This window comes from Malaclemys terrapin, chromosome 8, assembly GCF_027887155.1.
Source record: "Malaclemys terrapin pileata isolate rMalTer1 chromosome 8, rMalTer1.hap1, whole genome shotgun sequence".
NCBI classification, from domain to species: domain Eukaryota; kingdom Metazoa; phylum Chordata; order Testudines; family Emydidae; genus Malaclemys; species Malaclemys terrapin.
Genome location: NC_071512.1, coordinates 81,618,901 through 81,640,480, shown reverse-complemented (window position 1 = coordinate 81,640,480; position 21,580 = coordinate 81,618,901). Strand labels below are relative to the sequence as shown.

The window sequence follows — 21,580 nt, the reverse complement described above, 5'->3', positions numbered from 1 at the left end:
TGTAACATCTAAAATTTATAAATGAAAAAGATTGTAGAGTTTCTAATATGATGGTCTCTCTTTTAGACAGGATAAACCAGGCAGTGTTGGACACTTCACTGCCCTCTCTCCCACATACTCATTACGAGTAGTTTTGCAACACTAAAAGAGCAGTACTAATATCTCATGCCCAATGCACTGCATAAATTATGCTGTGCAAGGAGCTTTTGTAGTCACATGCTGAAGACATCTGTCTTGGAAGAAACACTCTCACTATGTGACAGAGCAGCATAATGATCTTAATAAGACATAAAACAAATAATGAAGTGGCAGAGCACCCTAAGATTTTTTAATAAAAGTTGCAATGAGGTGACACAGAGCTTCTTCTCCCTTCCCCTCCATAGGCTGTGCCTACACTAGTTTTATTTCTGGTCTAGAATCTCCCACCTTCGCTAACATTAGTGCAGTTCCAGGCCTCCAGGTGGTTGCCAAAATTTTAAGCAGTTTTGATTAAACCTGCTCATAGCTGGTGGACACAAATATAGTACTTAAAGTGCTCTTTACAGCCCAGTCTACATTAGCACTCAGAGTTGTTCCTACCACCATCAGAGCTGAAGTGGTACTAGCAAAGATAGAAATTATAAGGGTGAAAATGTTTTAATTTAGGAACTGATCATGATTCTCATCAGGCAACCAACTGACCTTCTTTGGTTTGTGCCTATCAAAACAAGGGGAGATACTCAAAAACTCTTACACGGCACTCTTACACTAGCAAAAATAGAAGATCAGTTTTCTTTAAGTCTATGAACAGTTAAGTTTAATTAAATGCTACATATTTTATGCAAAACCTTCTTTGTGACCTACTATTTTGGATACCAAAGTGCATTCTAAGTCAGGAGCTTGGCACATTGTTAATGCTAGAAGCTGAAGTAAGTATCTTGAACATGCAGCTTTACTGTATCACTACAATGTGGAAGACTTTACGTACCTATTTTTTTATCCTTTTTGTTCATGACTAGTTGATGTAAGCGCTCTTTTAGTTTGTTGTATTCTCTTTCTTTCCTCTTCATATCATGATTGTACTGAGTAGCACGACTTGCAATAATATTTTGTAATTTTTGTACCTAAAAAAACCAAAACCCCATAAATTTTCAACTAAAGTTCATGCACATACATTTCTTTAAACATAAACACAAAAATAACAGAGCTTGATATAAATATTTATACAAAATATAAATTTTAAGGCGTAGTAACTTTCAGTGTCTGTCCAATATTTTTAGCTGAATATTAAGATGCTAATTACATATGGACATCACTGGGTTAGGCACTACGGAAAAGCTAATTGTGTAAATATCCAGGTCCATGACTAGTGCGCCTAGGCATCGTTGTAATCCAAACAACAATAAATGTATTTACATGTGTGCGCACACAGAACTCCCACTCAGGTTTTCCCTAAGCACCATATAGTTAATTTAGGCAAAGTATTGTTTACAATAAACTTCCAAGTGGATTTTAGCCTTTCCCTCTTCCAGGTTCAAGGAGATATTCCAAGTTTTGGCTGCATTTTTTGTTTGTTTGCTCTCCTACACATATCTGAAGTTTTACTTCGGTTTTGTTATACATTACTAGAAAGGCTTTGGCAAATAGCTGGGTCTCGGAGCCTAGCAGCCAGGCTTTAGCTGACTTATCTCAGAATGATACATTAAAAAAGGCATCACAGGTCTGCACGTGTACTTATGCAATGAGACCACCACCATTTTTATCATTTGAACCCGTCGACCCCATTTGCACATGAATTGCATCCCATTATCACTGTGGTTCTCAAACTTTTGTATTGGTGACCCCTTTCACACAGCAAGCCTCTGAGTACCCCTTCCCCTTATAAATTAAAAACACTTTTTTTTTTTTTAATATTTAACATGGTTATAAATGCTGGAGATGAAGCGAGGTTTGGGGTGGAGGCTGACAACTTGTGACCCCTACCATAATAACCCCATGACCCCCCGTGGGGTCCCGACCCCCATTTTGAGAACCCCTGAGAACCTAGTATGCCAAACTTCACAGTGACCACACATGAAATTTGCTAACTTTCTCTATGCAAGCCTATGTATTCTTTTAAAATAAAATGCTACTAAAACCTGAGATTTTCTGAATGATTTGTGTAGATGTACAGGCTGACTCACCTCATCTTTTTCATTTTTAAGTAACTGATGCAGATTTCTGTTCTTACATTGCTGTTGTCTGTCTCTTTCTTGAAGTCCCACTATTTCCCTTCTAGAAGTTTCCAGTTGCTCCTAAAAAAAGAACCCATAATTCAATCTCAATTAAAATTTACAAAAGAAAAAAATTAAATTTGAGACAAGTTTGTTCTTGCTGAAATATCAGAAGTCCAATACACAGGCAAGGCCCCTTCATGGCAAATTAACCTTCATTTCTACAGCAAGAGGCCTGGATAATATGGTTACCCCAGTGCAGCAGATTGCTAGTTCTGTAGCACTCCACTTCATGGGGATTTTTACTGAGTTAAATATGGAAAAGAATATAAGCAACACAGCATTACTACTTTTAGTTTGATACTGAATGCAATTTCTCTTTCACTGCCATTAAATTATTAAGTATTCAATATGCTGCAAAGCATGCCTTCTCCATAGAAAGAAGTCAGAGGAGAAGCTAGATGTTGGAGCTTTTGTTGGCTTGGATACGTACATTAGCTGGATGTTTCTGCTAAAATAATCATTTAAAATGCTTTTGGAGGAGGCAGGAAGGTACACAACAAAGTTACATATTGTGGGTCAAATTAGGGTTGCTTCAACACAAAAGCACTGTGGAAGTAAGATGCAGTTTCTCTCCTTGAACACACCACCTGCACATGGGGTAAGTAGTTTGGCTGACTTTGCTGGGGGATTAATATAAAACACAAGTTATGTTTTTTAAAAGCAGGAGTGCAGCTGTACAATAGCGTTTTAATGTTACATGTTAGAGTTGTTTCCATGCAGATTATATACTCCTCAGGATAGAACTGTTGTCTTCCTATGGGTTCATGCACAGTGTCTAAAAAAACGGTATCCTGATTCAAACTGTGACCTCTGGGTGCTATTGTGATACAAATAATAGCAAAAGTGCTAGGGGGTTGTCAATCTTCTTGCAAAGTAGGGGCTAAGTAAAGCACTGAAAGCAAAAGCTGCCTTGCTAAAATGTTACCATGGAAAATAAGCTTATTTTAGAGCTGAGACACAACTCAGAATCTGCTAATAAAGCAACTATACCTACTTTCAAATACAATTTTTCCATTCAATTCATGCCATCTAAATCACTAGCAATAACTGACTGTCATTTACAGTTTAGCCTAAAATTTTGGGAGAGGCTGGATTGTAACAGATTATGGAGCCTCATCTACCAATTTGGTCTAAATTCAAAACCAGTAACCAAAAGTGTTGCTGACTGCTTTTGAATAGACATTGCGACAGGACAGTTGCCCTCAGGTCTCTCAGGTAAGCCAAAACCTGAATGGATATAGAGAATGGGCTATACGCTAGCCTTTGGAGATGGTCCTTTGGAATCAGGATGAGGCATGTTAGAACAGCAACACGAGTAAGCTTGCTATACTTCTTGTGGCTACATGAAGTAATCTATTTTCTAAGGTTGGAAAATCTAGCAACACTCACAATATCCCATTTAAAGATAAACCAGCCAAATCTTCCAAGATCTTCATTTCCATAATGAATTACCACCCTCTAATCTAATCAATCTTCCTCAGGAACAGCTGGTCGCTAAACTGTTCACGGCCTATTCATGTCTTTATTAAAGAGCTATTTCTTCCACTCATTTTTCATTACATTTAATGAGTTTTCCATCAGTTAGAAAACATATCTCAGAAAAAAAACTTGTAGGACAAGTCTTAATAAATCAGCAAAATAACCTTACTGAAAATTCATAACATTTGTTAGTTGAAAATGCCACATTGCATTATGATACGAGTTAAAGAGAATTGATTTTCTACCTTTACTTTAGCATAGCAGTTCTGCAGGTGGTCCATATCACTACCCAATTTCAGATGCTGGATTTCCACCTCTTCCTGAGCTCGGAGGTTCTTGCGTTGGAGTACAAGCAGTTCATTCATACAATTTAAGACCGATACTACATTTAATTCTTTATCTTTGCACTCCGAATAAAGAGAAGGGAAACCTAAAGTTGTCAACTCCTAGTAAGGGACAGAGAGAGCAATAATTGGACCAATTTCTTTCTATCCTTGACAAAATTCTCACACAGCATAATAGAAGACATTCATTTTTGCAAGGAAAAAAAACCTCCTTGGCTTTCAATTAGTAACCAAAGAAAAGCCTACTTCATGGGAATAAACTCTCACCCCAGAGACCACTCACACTCATTTCCACAACTAATTGACAGTTATATTAAATGACCCCACTTGAGAACGTGGCTTACCCTGTTAAGATAGGAGATACTCTGTTCAACATTCTCTTCTGTGCAGAAGGCACTGAAAAAGCTGTGCGTACTTTTGGACAAAGGCAGTGGCGAGCGTGGCACTTGTTGCATGTTTAAACTTGAAGGGGACATCTTTTTTTCTGAGGTATTCTGATAAGGGATTTTGCTAGCTACAATTCAAAATATTATGAAACAAGTTTAGGACTAATTATTTAAATCAATTCAAGAGACTAAAACAGGATTACCTCATCATTGTTTAGCAACTTTAGAAATGACATTTAGAACTATTAAGAGTTTTGGGGAAAATACTGTAAACAAAATGCTACTAATTTGAGTTTCTACCAAAAAGTAAAGTATCAACAAGATTTTTAATAAGGCATTTTCATGAAAAAATTCCTCTCCCCTCCCCAAAAAAGATGCTCACAAAAATCATTCTAATTACTAGTTCATTTGCTTACTTGGATTACTATTTCTCATACATGCACAAGAAATATACTGAGGATTCTTACATATTAAGTTTCATTGTACATTTTAACCTACTCCCTCACCACCCCGCATACATTAAAAAAAAATGTCTTGCCTTTAATACACTGTTAATCAAAACACAGGACAAAAGAGAAACAGAAAACAAAAGGAACGTTACAGCAATGTGAGACATTCACGGACTGTAAAAAACATGAATGTTTAGAATTCTCTCACATATGGTAGAGTAATTTTTAGTGATAACAATTCTGTAAAACTACCCTAACCAGTAGAAATTGTAGTATAAACACGATTATATTATTTAACATTTCCACTTAAGGAATTAGATATGTTATGATGAAACTCCAATCTAACTGTTTAGCAGCCTGTAAAATATTGTACCACTAGTGATTCTCCAACCCCCTAAATTAAAATTGTTCCCAGTTTTGTCGTCTAACTATAATAGTTACCTGATGACAGTGCTGGCACTGTAATAGTCTTCCAATCTCCCATAGCAACAGACAGCCAAGGTACCTGAGCAACTGGTTCAGCAGTAAAGCATTTAGTACAATTGCTGGTAAAATCCCCTACATAGGCATCTCCTAAAATAGCAAGAACATTTTAGATTAACAATATAATCTTCTAGCTGTGTTAGATACAATCAGGCATACAAGAGATGCCCCTGGCCTCAAGCCATATAAACTTTCTATATACAAACAAATCTATGAAACCCAGTGATTACAGCACAATAAATAGAACCAATATTTAAATACAGATAGCCAGACAAGACCATTTTTGGTGCACGGTATTTAGATAACCTTAAACTACAAATTAAGTCACCAAGCATCCCATAAAGAGGATAAGGAATCACGATGCAGCGAAACTAATCCAATTGTTTTTTATAGTGATGTACATCATTAGAGAAACAGGAAGACCGTTTCTCTTAAGTAGTAAGGAATTTTATAACCAAGCAACATAATTTTATTTATAGAAGAGTCACTACTTGGTTAAGTACAGTTTCACCATAGACTCATCTCTGTGGGCTTATTACCTAACAGAAAAATAAATGCCTTCCAAGCTCTGAAATTAGTATACGTGATATAGGAGCAAAGGAGGAATATCAACCTGATGAGGAAAATTTGTATAGGTTTGAAGTTTAAAGAAAAGTCCCACCACGTGGCAATCAGTTCAAATCTTTGCCTAATTTTGTATTTTTAAAATTTGAAATAAGAATTGGAAGAAAAAAAAAATACGGTGGGAGATCCCAAATATGCTGAATGGAACAAATCTATTGGCCTGGCCACTGACCACAGCACTGGCCTTCTGGAAACCAAAAGAACTTGTACTCATAAGATAAAGCTTGCTGGGTCTTCCAAGAGAAAGGGAAAGCAGCATTAGACCCACAGATGCCATGCTGCCCTGGATCTAGAAACCAGGACAGTGGCATAAGGCCCCCACAAGCATGGTCTTTACCTCTCACAGCTATGCTGAGAGCCACACAGATCCATGGATATCTGCAGCTTTAGAGGAACTAGTGTGACCAGATAGCAAGTGTGAAAAATCGGGACAGAGGATGGGGGGGGGGGGGGAATAATAAGAGCCCATATAAAAAAAAAATCCCCAAATATCAGGGACATCTGGTCATCCTAAGGGGAACAGACCCACTTTCCACCCCACAGGGAGGCACACCTACCTCTCTAACGAACAATTTGGATGATACCCTCACATGAGTTTCATGTTTTCTTCTGAGGATTTTTACAGCACAGGTATATTTTGGTCAGATATTGTTTCAATAAACCACTTGCAGCAGAGCAGTTAAGACTTTAGACTTCAGTTGTCTACAGCAATTAAAACCTACCCTTCCAAAATGGTTGCTTGATGCATACTTAACATAGAGGTTTACTCTAGCTGGTCTGTGACTCTTAAGCCCATCTTTAGAATATGGTTGAAGACAGAATTTATTTATAAGTCTTTCTATGGCACTCAAATGTGTCGCCACTAGATACTATGGCAGTGAGTTTATCCTGGAGACATCCCTGTGAATTATTTTCAAGATGGGGAACTGAAGTACAGAGGTTTTTTTCTTTGATTTGTGTTTTATTCAGGAGCTCAAAATGGCAGCTTGGAAGACAGAGGAGTATGCTGTAGCCCTCCTTCCCCCAAAACTTAAGACTTGGTTAAGGTTCAGGACTGGACCTCAGGAACTCTGGCTTCTCTTTCTGATATGTCACAGACTTCCTGTGTTACCCTGGACAAGTTATTCGGACTCTCTCCATTTCCTGATTTATAAAATGGGGATAATAAATAAAATGATAAATACCACCACTGCACAGGGGTTTTGTGAGACTCAATTAAATCATTAGTATTTATAAAGTGCTTTGAGATCCCTGCATGGCAAGCGTTAAAAAAAATCGAAGTATTACAGACTGAAGTTTTATTTTAAAAAAGAAAGAAAGGAAGCATAGCATAGTGTCATGGTTGAGATTCAAACCCAAAATTATTCAGGAAATTCAAACAATAGGGTACGAGTGCCTCATTCACAGCTCCCTACACCTTTTTAACTTTGCCCTAGCTCTAGATCATTGTGGTGCAACCATATAATGACAGGCCCAACGCTGGGGAAAAAGGACATATTACTGGGAGAATGCTTCACAGGTATAAGTTCACCAGGGTAAAAAGGTATAGAATTACTACTCAATAGCTGCAGCAAATTAACACATTCCAACTGATGCAAATGTATCCATCAGAAAAGGTAGGTCTAAAAGAGTAATGGTAGAGACAATGTTATAAAGAAAGAGAGAAAATGAGTGCAGTAGTGCCAACCCCAGCTGTACAAAAGTCAAGAGCCAGGCCCCAAAAAGTCAAGAGATTTAAAAGAACTGGTTCTTTTTTAATCTTCTGTTTATTAAGTTATTAAGGTTCATGTTTCCCGCATCTCTCTGAAACCACAAGGACTAGACACTTTCAATGAAAGCTGAGATTCTCATGTAACCCCCATGATTTCAGGAGCAGAGTCTTTAAGAAGAGGGTCTTCCCTTCCCTCTCTCCCACCAAAATCAACTATATCTTTATCAAATAAACCCAAAATTATGCACAATACAAAGACCATACAAAAAAATTCTTACATGTTCATGTAGCTTCTGTTGGATCCATCAATTCAGATCAAGAGTATTACCCATCGCAGTCCTGTTAATAAAACAGAAAACACAAATCAAACTACAGACATTTTCACATTACTGCCATTCCAACCACTTTAGTCCTCTGTCTTAGTAAGTTAGGGTGATTTCCTGGAACCGCGGCCAATGGGAGCTGTGGGAGCGGTGTCTACAGGCAGAGGCAGCGCACAGAACTGCCTGGCCATGCCTCCGCTTAGCATCTGAGCGAGGGGGATGTCGCCGCTTCCGGGGAGCCCCCCAGGTAAGCACACCCAGAGCCCGCCTCACCCCATCCCGTGCCCCAACCCCCTGCCCCCTCCCACATCCAAACTCTGCTGCTGCTGGGGCAGAGCCACGGAGCCAGGTAGGGAGCCTGCCAGACCCCCCCAGCACCCTCCCACGCACCACTGCCTGCGCTCCCCTGCCCCCCCCCAGCACCTGTGGGGGCCCCGGGTAGCCTCCTCCAAGTTTTATTCACTGGTAATTTTGGTAAAAGTTATGGGCCATGAATTTTTGTTTACTGCCCGTGACCTGTCCATGACTTTTACTAAAAATACCCATGACTAAAACGTAGCCTTACTTATAATCAAAGGGCAACCTTACAATATTTGCAATATGACCTAAAGAAAAGCTCTGTGTCGTTCAAAAGCTTGTCTCTTTCACCAACAGAAGTTGGTACAATAAAAGATATTATCTCACCCACCTTACCTTCTCTCTCTAATACTTGCAATAGACTATTATCCAAGTCACAGCACAACCAATTTCATTTACCAAATCAGTTTTCCCTCTTTGCTCAAAAGGCAGACAGGTCTATCATGAGCCCTGACAAAAACAGGGCCTAAAAAATCCCTACTCCTTTCACTTTAAAGGCAGTCTTTTAACACCAGCATAAATCTATTTTACTACAGTAGCTCTAAAAGTTGCTGTCATTTGCATATCTGCAACGGACAAAGATCAAATTCCTTTAATTCTATGCAATCCTTACCTCGGTAAAAATCAAGTAGTTATACCAGATCCTCTCATTCATAAGAAGGGAATACACATACACACAGAAATCCTGAACAGTCCAAAAGTCAGCCAGCATAGCAATGATCGATGATTGGCCAATTGCGCTTTATTGATGTCATATTAAGGCATCAATCCCCAGTGATTCACAGATAGGATTTCATCAATACACAACAACAAAAATCCTGCCCCACCCTTTTTTTTTTTTTTTTAACCTTTCTCCCTATTTTTAAGTGATATGTAAGAATACAGAGACTTCAGCTGCAAAGGCAGCTTGGGAGAGGGAAGAAAGTTTTAACATGCCTCCTCCCTGTAAAGTGCCAATATTCCCTTTCAGCAGCAGTTTGTAACTATAACTGACTTTCTATGAGAAAAATTACATTGCAGTGGAAGGATTTATCCCATACCATCACACACAATTTTATGTTTTCTTAAAAATAAAATATGAAGTTAAGGAGTCATAATTAACACTATTACATGATGTCACAGTGTGTATTAATAGACTATTAGTGCTCTTCGGGGGTGGCCAAACGCACTTAGCTTCTGCCACACAGTGCATTCAAGTCATTCTCTTACTATTGCTTACAGTGACGTTGATAGGAAGACCTAGGAAGTCTAACCCAGTGGGATCAGAAGCAAGCCACTTTCAAGAGTTCCTGGATTTCAGAATGGAGGGGGGTGCCAGGAGGAAGACATGGGAATGGAAAAGGAATGGTACACTGAAGTCTTGAGAATCCAGTTGTTTTCTCCCCATGCCTGAAACAGAAGTCAGATCCTTGTGTCTTGGAAAACTCACCAGAAGTGTATAATAAACCAGACTAAAAAACAGCAACTTGAAGACTCACTAAAGGGCAATCTAACTTCAAGGTCTAAAATTGCTAAACCACCAGCAAAAGGCATCCTAAATTGTTGTGCAGCATCAGGAGACCTCACTAAGTCTCCAAAAAGTAACCATCTCTGAAAATTACCAGTGTTTTGCTACTAGAATTATCTTCATTGTACAGTTTCATCTTTTTACTGGATTTGGGGCTGAATGCAAAAGAGTAGAGTGTGTCAGTCCACCTATGCACAGGAGATGCCACAAGCACACTATTCATGTGCTCACATCCTTTCATTGACTCCCAATGCCAGTTTAAGACCTTGCTCTTGATCTTCAAAGCCATCAACAGATTGAGACCCAGCAACCATATGCTCCTTCCCCCATGTTGTTAATATTGTGTTGAGAATATGGTCACCATTAATATTTTTAGTGAAGACTGAAGCAAAATAGACATCAAACACCTCAGCCTTCTTGATGTTGTATCATTAGCTCTCCTTCCCCACTAAATAATGGACTTATACTTCCCTTTGTCTTTCTCTTGTTCCTAAGGTAGTTATAGAACCGCAATGCCAACAATGTGTTCTTTGTGCATGCTCTGAGCATGCCTGTGCTAAACTCCCCCATCCCCCGAGGGTCTCTTCCTCAGATCCTCGTTCACATGGGAGGGGGGACAGAGATCTCAGACAACCTCAGAAAAGTAAGGCATGCCCCCAGAACCTGGCTTATACGGGGAGGCAAGGAAGGAAGTCACATCCCCATAAATGGGCAAGGGACCCCCTCAGATCTCATCTCACAAGGGGGGTAGGGGTTCAGACCCCCCAAAAGGCAAGCCTTCTCAGAACCTGGCTTCCAGGAGGAACGGATTGTCACACCCCTGTAGATGGGCTGGGAGTCCCTAGATTATGGCACACACACGGTGGGGGATGTGTGGCTGAAAGGTGTCCCGCCTCTATTTTCCTCCAGTGCCCCTGTCACGCACGCCCATGTCCTCCTTTCTAGTATCCCACTGCTCCCCTCCCCTCCCACTACTCCCCATCTTCTCTCTGATCCCCCAAACACTTCCCCCCATTCCCTCCTATTCTTCCACCCCAACCACCCTCCCTATCTACTGAGCATTTGCTTGTGTAGTTTATTTTCCCTTCCAAAAAAAAAAAAAAATAGTTTCAGCACCTTCTGAATATTCTGCTGCACTCAGATTACGTTTCTCCAAAATAAAAATACCCCTTTAATAGCGACACAGTGATGCAGACGCCCATTGGTGGTTAACTACTCTGTGTCAGCAACTCTTGTCAGACCTGACATGCTCACTACACCTAATACACCGTTGCCATGATATATACCCAAGAAGTGGCATGTAATATCACTGGAAAACTAAAAACTGACTGATCCTAATCATTAATATTTTTGCGTGAGGTGTGTACAAAGCATTATGGATGTGTGCTAGATTTATGTTCTTAAAATGTGTTTGGCAAGCAAAGCATAAACCCAGCCTGCCCTAGATAATGGAATGTGTATGTGTGTGTCTGACCAGCCTGGCCAACAGGCAGAGACAATCAAGGCACATTTACATAAAAATCAAACAAAGCCATCAACTTAGTGAATGGGGAAAGAGCTCTGGTGGGGGTCTGAACCTCAGATGATAAGCAATTGAATCAACTGATTCTATACAATATTAGTGTTATAAAAGTGTATTGAGTGATGTATTTTATGAAACCCTGTGACACACTGGTGATGACTATCTCCATATGAGGCACTACCAATACTCACGAATATTATGCTTTAAAGTCTAAACACAGGGAGAAACAGTATTTCCCCAGACAAGAAAGAAGGGATATCTACCTGGCTCCAATGTAAGGTAAGCATTATAGAATCAAAACAACAGAAGCACCATTTATATACAAATCAACAGAGGGATGGGAAGTCCACAGGAAGGGAAGAACAGCAAGAGATCAATGAACTTCATGAGAGAGACTTGTCAAAGGTTTGCTGGATTATAAAGAGAGGAGCAGAGAGCTCCGAATTTATCTTTCACCTACGAAAACAAGGGAAACCAGCACCTCATACTTCCGTGGAAGGTCCTGACTGAGAGAGAGTTAGCCATGGGTAAGAAATCCTGAACAAAGACTGTACTTGTTAAGTTAGGTCTGAGCCATTAGAAGATGTATTTTTAATTTTATCTGCTTATAACCATTTTTGTCTTTACCCCTGTACTTGAATGCATTTAAAGCCTCTTTTTGATTAAACAAACTTGTTTTACTTTTAATCTAAACCAACCTAGTGCTATATTTGAACTGACGTGATTGATAGCACCAGTTAAAGTAATAAGCTGTGCTTTTCTCTCTTTATGGGAGCAATGAACCTTATAATGTCTCTGAATATTCCAGGAGCAGGCTGGCCACTTTAGGACAGAGAGTTTGGGGGAAATGTGGAAGCGTGTTGTGGTCATCCTGCAACTAGTCGCCAAAGCTGGTGGGGCTGTTGTGCTGTAGGCAGGCTGCTGAGGTCAGAGTGCTAAACCAGGGCTGCACAGCACACAGACACTTAAGGAATTGCATACCTGTTTGCTCGCTCTTGGTGTCTGGGCTGTGAGCCACAGCAGGAGAGCATTTAAGCCACCCAGGGTTACAGGGCAGGCAGTTACACAATCTCTCACTGGTCTGGGCTGAACCCCAAAATGTCAAAGACACATTGGAGATATGCCTGTTTTTTCTTTTTCTTTGACAAACAATTCATAAAACTATTTCTTGTTTGTTTGCTAATGCATTCCTAACAAAATATTAGGAACCATTGGAAAAGGGATAGATAATAAGATAGTAAATATCATAATGCCACTATATAAATCCCTGGTATGCCCACACCTGGAACACTGCATGCAGTTCTGGTCGCCCAATCTCAAAAAAGATCTATTAGAATTGGAATAGGTAGAGAAGGGTAACAAAAATGATTAAGGGTATGGAACAGCTTTATGAGGAGAGATTACAAAGACTGGGACTTTTCAGCTTGGAAAAGAGACAAATAAGGGGTGATATGAGAGATCTATAAAATCATGAATGATGTAGAGAAAGTGAATAACGAAGTGTTATTTACTCCTTTATATAACACAAGAACCGGGGTCACCCAATGAAATTAATAGGCAGAAGGTTTAAAAGAAACAAAAAGAAGTACTTCTTCACACAAAACTCAGTCAACCTGTGGAACTCGTTGCTAGGGCATGTTGTGAAGGCCAAAAGTGTAAGTGGATTCAAAAAAAGAATCTGATTAGTTCATGGAGCATCAATGGCCATTAGCCAAGATGGTCAGGGACGCAATCCCACACTCTGTGTGTCTCTAGCCTCTGAATGCCAGAAGCTGGGAGTGGACAACGGATGGATCACTCGATAAATTGCCCTGTTCTGTTCATTCCCTCTGAAGCATCTGGCACTGGCCACCGTCAGAAGACTGGATTCTGGGGTAGCTGGACTACTAGTCTGACCCAATACGGCCATTCTTATGTTCTTATATACAATAATGATTTAAAATGGAAATCAGATCTACAGTCATAAATTAGTTTTATGAGTTCAATTTGTGGCACAATTTAAAATTATATATACACCTCTACCCCGATATAACGCTGTCCTCGGGAGCCAAAAAATCTTACCGCGTAATAGGTGAAACCGCGTTATATTGAACTTGCTTTGATCCGCCGGAGTGCGCAGCCCTGCCCCCCCCGGAGCACTGCTTTACCGCGTTATATCCAAATTCGCGTTATATCGGGGTAGAGGTGTAGTAGCTAGATTACAGAGCTCACCATAGACAACATATAATGCTAGTTGTTTGAAGCACACAGATTCTGAATGTCAAGTTTGAACTTATGTAGACTGCTACTCCTACTCAACTGAGTTTTCAGAACTAGTTCAGGCAAACAAGTGTCAGAACATAATAGCTTTTCATAGTACTGCAATGTAGTCACATTACACCATCTGGTCGCTCAACACCAGATGGGCAGTTTCACGAAAATAAAATAAACTATAAAGTTGTTCAGAAAATTCCACTCCAAAACTAGTTCTCTTCTCTCTCAGAAAGTTTTAATTTTTCCTGATGTCAGAACTACTCTACAAAAAGAAAATACTCAACTTCAACCAGCCAACGAATATCACAAATATAAACAGCCACTCCCCAAATATTTTAGTCACTACATTTTGCGGAATGCAGGTATGTTGCAACTTGTAAGTTGCCTCACAGAAAATACACAGAAAGCTGTTCATAAAACAGAACAAAACAAAACAAAATATGGTAACATTTACTTAAAATACAACACTATTACTTCTGCTATGATTAAATTCCAAAAGGAGATGTAAAGCTGCTTAAAGCTTTTACATTTGCCTAGTAATCCCCTCCACAGATGGCTGTTATCCAGATGAAACAAAAACATATCAGCCTATGGAAATTTAGGGCACACAGAAGTCATTAAATTACAACTTTATGCCTGTCTATCAAAATGCCGTAAGAAACTTGCTTTATTTTTTGAAAATCCAGGTTCCCCCCCTTTAAAACTTGACAGCTGCTCATTATTTTACTGCAGATTTTAATAATCTAGTTTACAATTAGTGCTAAGTCTATTTTAAAAGTCTATTTTCATTATAGTTATAATAAAAAGTTACTACTGGATAGTCAAAAATGGACCCCAGAAATTCATAAACCCTAGTTTACTAGTTGTTAACTATTTAACCTAGTTTAGTGAGGTCAGTTATATTAATCACAGAAATATGCATGGGTCATATTTTGCCAACATTTTTCTACATTCAGAGTTTTTAATTAAGGAGTTTTGTGTGTCCGTCTAAGCTATTCAAACTCGTCAAAGTTAATTTGAAAAAAGCAAATCACAAATTTTTCAGCCTGCAGTACTGTAGTATTCACTCAATGCATCTGTATATTATGGTCTTGTGAGACAGCCCCATTTTGGAGTTTGGGTACCCGTACCATAATGCCACTATATAAATCCATGGTATGCCCACACCTTGAATACTGCATGCAGTTCTGGTTGCCCCATCTCAAAAAAAGATCTATTAGAATTGGAGAAAGTACAGAGAAGGGCACCAAAAATGATTATGGGTATAGAACAGCTCCCATATGAGGAGAGATTAACAAGGCTGGGACTGCTCAGCTCAGAAAAAGAGACTATGGGGGGATATGATAGAGGTCTATAAAACCCATGAATAATGTAGAGAAAGTGAATAGAGAAGTGTTATTTACCCGTTCACATAATACAAGAACCAGGGGTCACCCAATGAAATTAACAGGCAGCAGCTTTAAAATAAGCATAATGAAGTACTTCACACAACACACAGTCAACCTATGGAACTCATTGCCAGGAGAAGTTGTGAAGGCCAAAACTATAAGTGGGTTCAAAAAAAGAAATTGATAAATTCATGGTATAAGTCCATCAATGGCTATTAGCCAAGAAGATCAGGAACCCATCCTCTGGGTATCACTAAACCTCTGACTGCCAGAAACTGGAACTAGATGACAGGGGATGGATCATTCGATAAATTGCAATGTTCTGTTTCTTTCCTCTGAAACACTTGCCACAGCCAGAAGACAGGATACTGGACTACATGGACCATTGGTCTGATCCAGTAGGTTCATTCTTATGTTCTTATTTTGTATTTCTCAATTTAATTTACATTTTAAGAAGACTTGCAATTTAACAAGTAAAATGTTCATTTGAAGTTGACCAATTATACACCTACAATCACACATACACTTACATCTGGTAAAAGTTAACTCATATGCCTGAATGTTAGACAATTGCTCCATCATGTTCCTAGCTCCTTACACCAGGAAGTTAGAATAACATTAAATGCTGAGCTGCAAAGTTACCCCCACCACACACACACCCACCCCTTCACTAAGTACATTCAGTACTCTTTACAAACAGCAACATCTACTATTGCAAGATTCAACCATGCCTTCTGCCTTTACAGATGACTGATCTTTTCTTTTCACTCTGCCACTGGAGAAAAATTCCATCCAGCTCCCAAATCCTCATCCTGCCTTGAACGTACCCAGTTCATCTCCACATTAGCATCCCTCTACTATGAGAGCATTACCATCTCCCTATTAGGTATCTCTTTCTAGCCCTATTAGGCAGCACTTGGTGGCCATTTTAGCATTTTTAATAGCTTACAATGGGCTTTATGGTATTGAATCTGATCTGATATATTCAGTCAATCTTCTCTTCTGACTTTTACCTCATCCTCAATGCTGCATTTGACCATGACAAAATCCAACCAAGTATTCTTTGTGGAGATCTTGGGTACCTAATTCTTGTTTCTCTGTATTCAAAACACCTACTACATGTGACTAGCACAAAACATTCTTCTTCCACTATACCTCACTTTAATGATCACCAAGATTTTAGCATTGGTACTTTTCCATTTAGTCCCTGAACACTCCGAACCTTCTTTCTGAATTCAACTTTAAAAAAAAAAAATTTTTTTTTGGCTTTTCCTTTTAATTTTGTTTGCAAGATACAGATAAGATATTTTCCTACCTACCTAGGTCTTTCTATTCTCCAGCCCAAGCTCTACTCACTTCAAATACCAGGGGTCTGTCTCTTGCTCTCCCATTTCTCTATCTCTCCAGTGTGGGAAAAAAAAAAATCTTACTTCCATGCTACTCCTTCTCATTTGATGATGGCTTTAAATGATATCAAGTCCCCTCTCAAAACCACTTTTCCTCCTGGTTTACTACTAAGAATCTGTCATCTAATAAAATCAAATCCTACTTCATGGACCTCCCATTCTACTCATATCCAAACCATTCCCCTGAAACTTGAGCAAGGTGTCCATCATACCTACAGGAAGGACATACTGGATGCTACAAAGTTACTTATATATATTTGCATGCTAGCCTGGTAACTGAGAAGTGCTCTGTATGACTAAAGATATACAAAAATAGATAATATTAAAATGGTCTTGCATTGTAATTTGATCTTAAACAATTTACTCTGTATCTTGCTATAAATAAAAAGAAAATCCTGATCAACAATTATTATTTTTAAAATGCAAAACAAGGGTCAAGATAATGCAATATAAACACCATGGCCTCTTACCTCCTACAACTCCTGATTTCCAATGTTAAACCAATTTAACAGCAAAACCCAAATAATTTTGCAAATTCACAGGACTCTTAAAACAGATGTAAGACCTTCACCAGCCTAGAAGCATCTGCTACTTTCAGCTTCACACAGATCAACATGTTTGGCCTGATAGCAGGGGTCCAGCTAGCAATCTGAAAACTGTACAGACTGGATAATCCAGTACAGCATCATCCCTACAGATTACCCTGAATCTGACAGTTGGTGTAGTTAGAGCCTAAGCATCAACAAAATGTTGCCCCTGAGAAATTTGACACCATGGAATATATCTTTACTACTCCACCCTGCTTCCAAACATGACTGACAGCGAGGAATACAGAGGTTGGGAACACAGTACTTAGTTATAAAGCTTGGAACAGCACGGAAAACCCACAATACAAATAAAATTCCCATACACTCACACACCACTTACCAGCCTCCTTCCTATCCACCCCCAGCTTTAAAAAGAGACAACAGATGCTACACTGGCACTTTCAGCGCTACTGCTCAGAGGTTATGCAGTTCAGTTGCCCACACTAGCCTAATTCCCTAAAGCAATTACAATACTGTGTTTGGAGACAGTTTGCAGTACCCTCCCCCAACACAAACTATGTGCACCCAAATGCCTGCAAACTCTCCCCATGTGTGTGACCACTACAGGTGCATTCCCCACTGCCAGGAGTATGCGCTTCCCCCCCGCCCCTGCAAACTCTCCCACCCACCATGTGCACACATCCCCACCATATGCAAACTCCCTTCCCCCTGTGCACACACATCCCCTCCAAGCTGCCACCACATACTAACTCCCCCTACCACCTGTAAATTCCCCGGTGAGTGCAAGTGCATCCCCCGCATCCCTTGAAAACTGTGTGTGAACGCACTTCCCCACCACCACCTGCAATCTTCTCCCATGTACGTACAGGCATCCACCAGCCGCCACCATCACCTGCAATCTCCCCCCTGTACACAAGCATGTCACCCCAGCTTCCCACCACCTGCTAATTCCCCCCCCCCGTGTGTGTACACACGTGTTCTTCCCAGTGCCCCCCCCCCCCACTCCAGTCTGCAAACTCCCCCCTTGGTGTGGGTATGGGCACCTCCCCCTACCTCCAAACTCCCGTCCCCCCCAGTATGTGCATGCGCAGGTGCCCCCCCCCACAAACTCCTCATCCCCCCACTGCCTGCCAACTCCACCCATGTGCGCATGAGCATCCCCCCACCATCTGGAAACTCCCCCCCTCTTGTGTGCACAAGCATCCCCTCAGCCATTTGCACACAAAAGTCCCTGCCCCCCCAGGAGTGTCCTGGAGTCTCCAGGAATTAATTTTTAATTAAAGATTATGTCACGTGATGAAATCTCCAGGAATACATCCAACCAAAACAGGCAACCCTTTGGTGTGTATAAGAGCGCCCACATCTGCAAACTCCCCCCCCCCCGCATAAGTGGTGAAAGTGGCTTCCAGGAGTATCCATCACATACAGTTTGGCTCATTAGCTCTCAGCACCCCCCCCCCCCCCATACAAATTGTTCCAACACCCCGCCTGTATGTGCAGGAGCAACCCCGCCCCCATGAATGCCCCCCCCCCGTCTGCCAATTCCCCTTGTGTGTTGCCTGAGCGTCCCCCCAGTCTCGCCGTGAATGGCCCCCCAGTCTGCAACCCCCCCCGTGTGCGCGCCTCTCCCGTCTGCAAACTCCGCGTGTGCGCGCCCGCGCGCGTCCCTGCCGTCTGCAAACTCTCCCCCCCCCGTGTGCGCGCGCGCGAGTGTCCCCCACGTCTGCAAACACCCCCCCGCCGGCAGCCCCTGGCCGGTCCCAGAGCCGCTTGGAAACGCAGGGAGCCGAACGGCCCCAGCGTCTCAACCGGGGTAGCCATGGCCGGGTGCGGGTTCACTCACCCGCATGGCACCACCTGCTGCTGCCGGGGGCCGACTCCCGAGCGAGCCCAGCCGCCGCTCCGCGCTGCCGCCCGGGCCCCGCAGGGTTAATCGCCCCACCCCCGCCCCGACACGGCGCGGCTCCCATTGGCCGGGTTGTTGCTAGGAGACCTTCAACAAGGGCCTGCGCAGGGCAGGGGCCCTTCCGCCTGACTGGCTCGTGGGGCCCGCGCTGTGCCGGGAGGGGCCCCGCCCGCCCCCAGGACAGGGTTCGCCTGCACACGCTCCAGCGGCCCCAGGGGAAATAGTAGCGGAGCCGCCCGGCGTGTGTACTGCGCCCGCCTAAGCCGGGCCGGGCCGCCCCTCGGGTCAGCGCCCATCCAGCCCGTGCGCTGCGTGCAGCAGCCGGGTACCACCCCGCCCGCTGCCTTGTAGTGCCCGCGTAGCCTAAAAGCGTGTAGGGCCTGGGGCGGGGGAGTGTAGGCGCGAAGGCGGCTGGGAACGGCCCCTTCTCCGCGCTGGAACGGGGAGGTGCTGACCTGTTCCAGGAAGGCGCAATGGGGCTAGGGAAAGGTGCCGCTCTCCCTGTTGGTAGCTGAAGGGTGGGGAGAGAAGCGCTGCTGTTCCGATCCCAAGGGAGGTTTGTGTTATAGGCGTGAAAGAATAGCCCTGCTTGGGGGAGGGGAAGGCAAGAGGCGTGCTAGGGTTAATATGTGCAGACTTGCATGAAAACTAAAGTCCTTATTACCTATATATGTCAGATCTCATTTAGGCAAAGGACAAGAAATACTGTACAACACTCTCACGAGGTGTGTATAGTCACGGCTCAGACAAGGATGAAAAATACAGACAAATCCTAATAACGTATAGAATCAGTGAGCACAAAGACGTGGGTGACAAAGTATAGTAGAGCTATAAAGAAGAATCATGGAAACGCAGGGCCGGGGGGGCCTTGGCAAGATCAGTTAGTCCAGTCGCCTGTGCTGAGGCAGGACCAAGTAAACCCAGACCAGCTCTGACAGGTATTTTTCTAACCTTTTATTTAAAAACCCCAATGCTGGGGATTTTGCAGCCTTTGCAAGACTATTCCCCTGGTTAATAGGGGTCCCATTTCAGATTTTGATAGGGGAGGGCAACTTTAACTGTGATTCCAAAGGCTACTTAGGCAACTAAAAGCTCTACTTATTTTGCAGACAATAACTTAGAAATTAGCTTATATATATATAATAGCTCTAATCTTAACGTGTTCTTACATCTTGTGTGATGACACTGGTTAGGTTGAAAATTTAGCCCAGTGACCTGTCTTCCAACAGTGGCTAATGCCAAGTGCTTCAGAGGGGATGAACAGTACAGGTAATCATTAACTAATCCATCCTTTGTCGCCCATTCCCAGCTTCTGCAAACAGAGGCTAGGGACGCAATAATACTATATAATGATTAATACAAATCATGACAATAATTGTCGACTTTATGGACTCTGTGGATGCAGTTTCTGTTCTTTGTTCTGGAAGTGGCCTGGATACAGACGAAACCCTAAGAATTTGAGGCATAAACACAGTTGATACCCATTCCTTCCTTTTCTCAAACTCCGAACAAAACATGACAAAACAAAAGGGTTTTCAGTTAAAAATATAAAATTTCACAGCAGCCAGTGCTATACAGCCCAGCCTGAGGCAGAACCTGCCACCCATTGGGGGTTAAGTGATCTCTTATCATCGGACTCTCATTCTCTCTCTCTCTTCATCTTTCCTGACCAGTGTACTGCTTTACATGTTGTCAACCATGACATCCTTCCCAATCACTTGGGACTGTTTGCTGAAGTCTTAGAGAACTGGCCTTCTTGGTTTTGCTCCCATCTATCAGAGTCCTCTTGTGGTTTTTTGTTTGTTTGTTTTTGGTTTTTTTTGCAGCATACAGCAGAGAGAGGCTGTTGCACTGTCTAGGGAGCAAGCTTTCAGAGACCTGGGTTCTACTTCCCCCTGGACCTCCTGTATGACGTCAGGCCAGTGCCTTAGGGACAGAGTTTCAAAGGTTTTTAGGCACCAAAGATGCAGCTAGGGATCTAGTGGGTTTTACAAAGTACCTAGCCTTCTAGGCACTTTTGAAAATCCCACTAGGTGCCTAGATACCTTTGAAAATCTGGCTGGCAGTCAACATGTGCCTCAGTGCCCCCATCTGTACACTGGAGATAACAGCACTGCTCTACTTCAGAGGGGCTGTGAGGAGAAATAGGATAGACATTGTGAGGTGCTCAGATACTACGGTGATGAGGGCCATATAAGTACCACAGGTAGCATGGGTTTTTCCTCTATATCACTGCTAGCCCTTCTCTGGGTTTTGGCCCCTTTTCACCCATTGCCCTCACATCTCCATCTTTTCTGAATGAAACTTGGGCTCTGAGGACTTGGCTGTACTTCTTCCCAGTCCCCTGCGTTCTGTCTTCACTTCCAGATACTTAATTTAATTACCAGCCCTTTCTTATCTTAATCACTCTGCCTCAGTTTGTAAACAAAATGCTGACTCCCTGCCCCCAGAGCACAAGCTGAGACCAGCCCTTCTCTGATGAGCTCTCATTGCACACTCATCAGGCTGCATGGCAGTTAAGAGCTCTGCCTGGTGCTAGGACATGCTCCTGTGCGAAACTCGGGGGAGGGAGCCCTAAATAGTGCCCCTGCTGCTTAACTATCCTTATAGTTTTTCCTAATATCTAACCTAAATCTCCC

At 42.0% G+C, this 21,580-nt stretch overlaps 1 protein-coding gene across 2 annotated transcripts in view; it reads right to left on the bottom strand.

Annotated features, from left to right (window-relative positions):
- The window catches only part of SSX2IP (SSX family member 2 interacting protein), a 34,193-nt gene extending 15,257 nt beyond the window's left edge, over positions 1-18,936 (bottom strand). For both annotated transcript variants that reach the window (XM_054038234.1, XM_054038235.1), the window contains exons 1-7: positions 18,879-18,936; positions 8,010-8,070; positions 5,355-5,486; positions 4,423-4,592; positions 3,980-4,180; positions 2,163-2,273; positions 968-1,103 (exon numbers count right to left, since the gene is read on the bottom strand). In XM_054038234.1, the coding sequence (XP_053894209.1) occupies positions 968-1,103; positions 2,163-2,273; positions 3,980-4,180; positions 4,423-4,592; positions 5,355-5,397 (661 nt within the window). In that variant the 5' untranslated portion in view covers positions 5,398-5,486; positions 8,010-8,070; positions 18,879-18,936. The remainder of the gene's footprint in view (positions 1-967; positions 1,104-2,162; positions 2,274-3,979; positions 4,181-4,422; positions 4,593-5,354; positions 5,487-8,009; positions 8,071-18,878) is intronic.
- Positions 18,937-21,580: the final 2,644 nt, after the last annotated feature.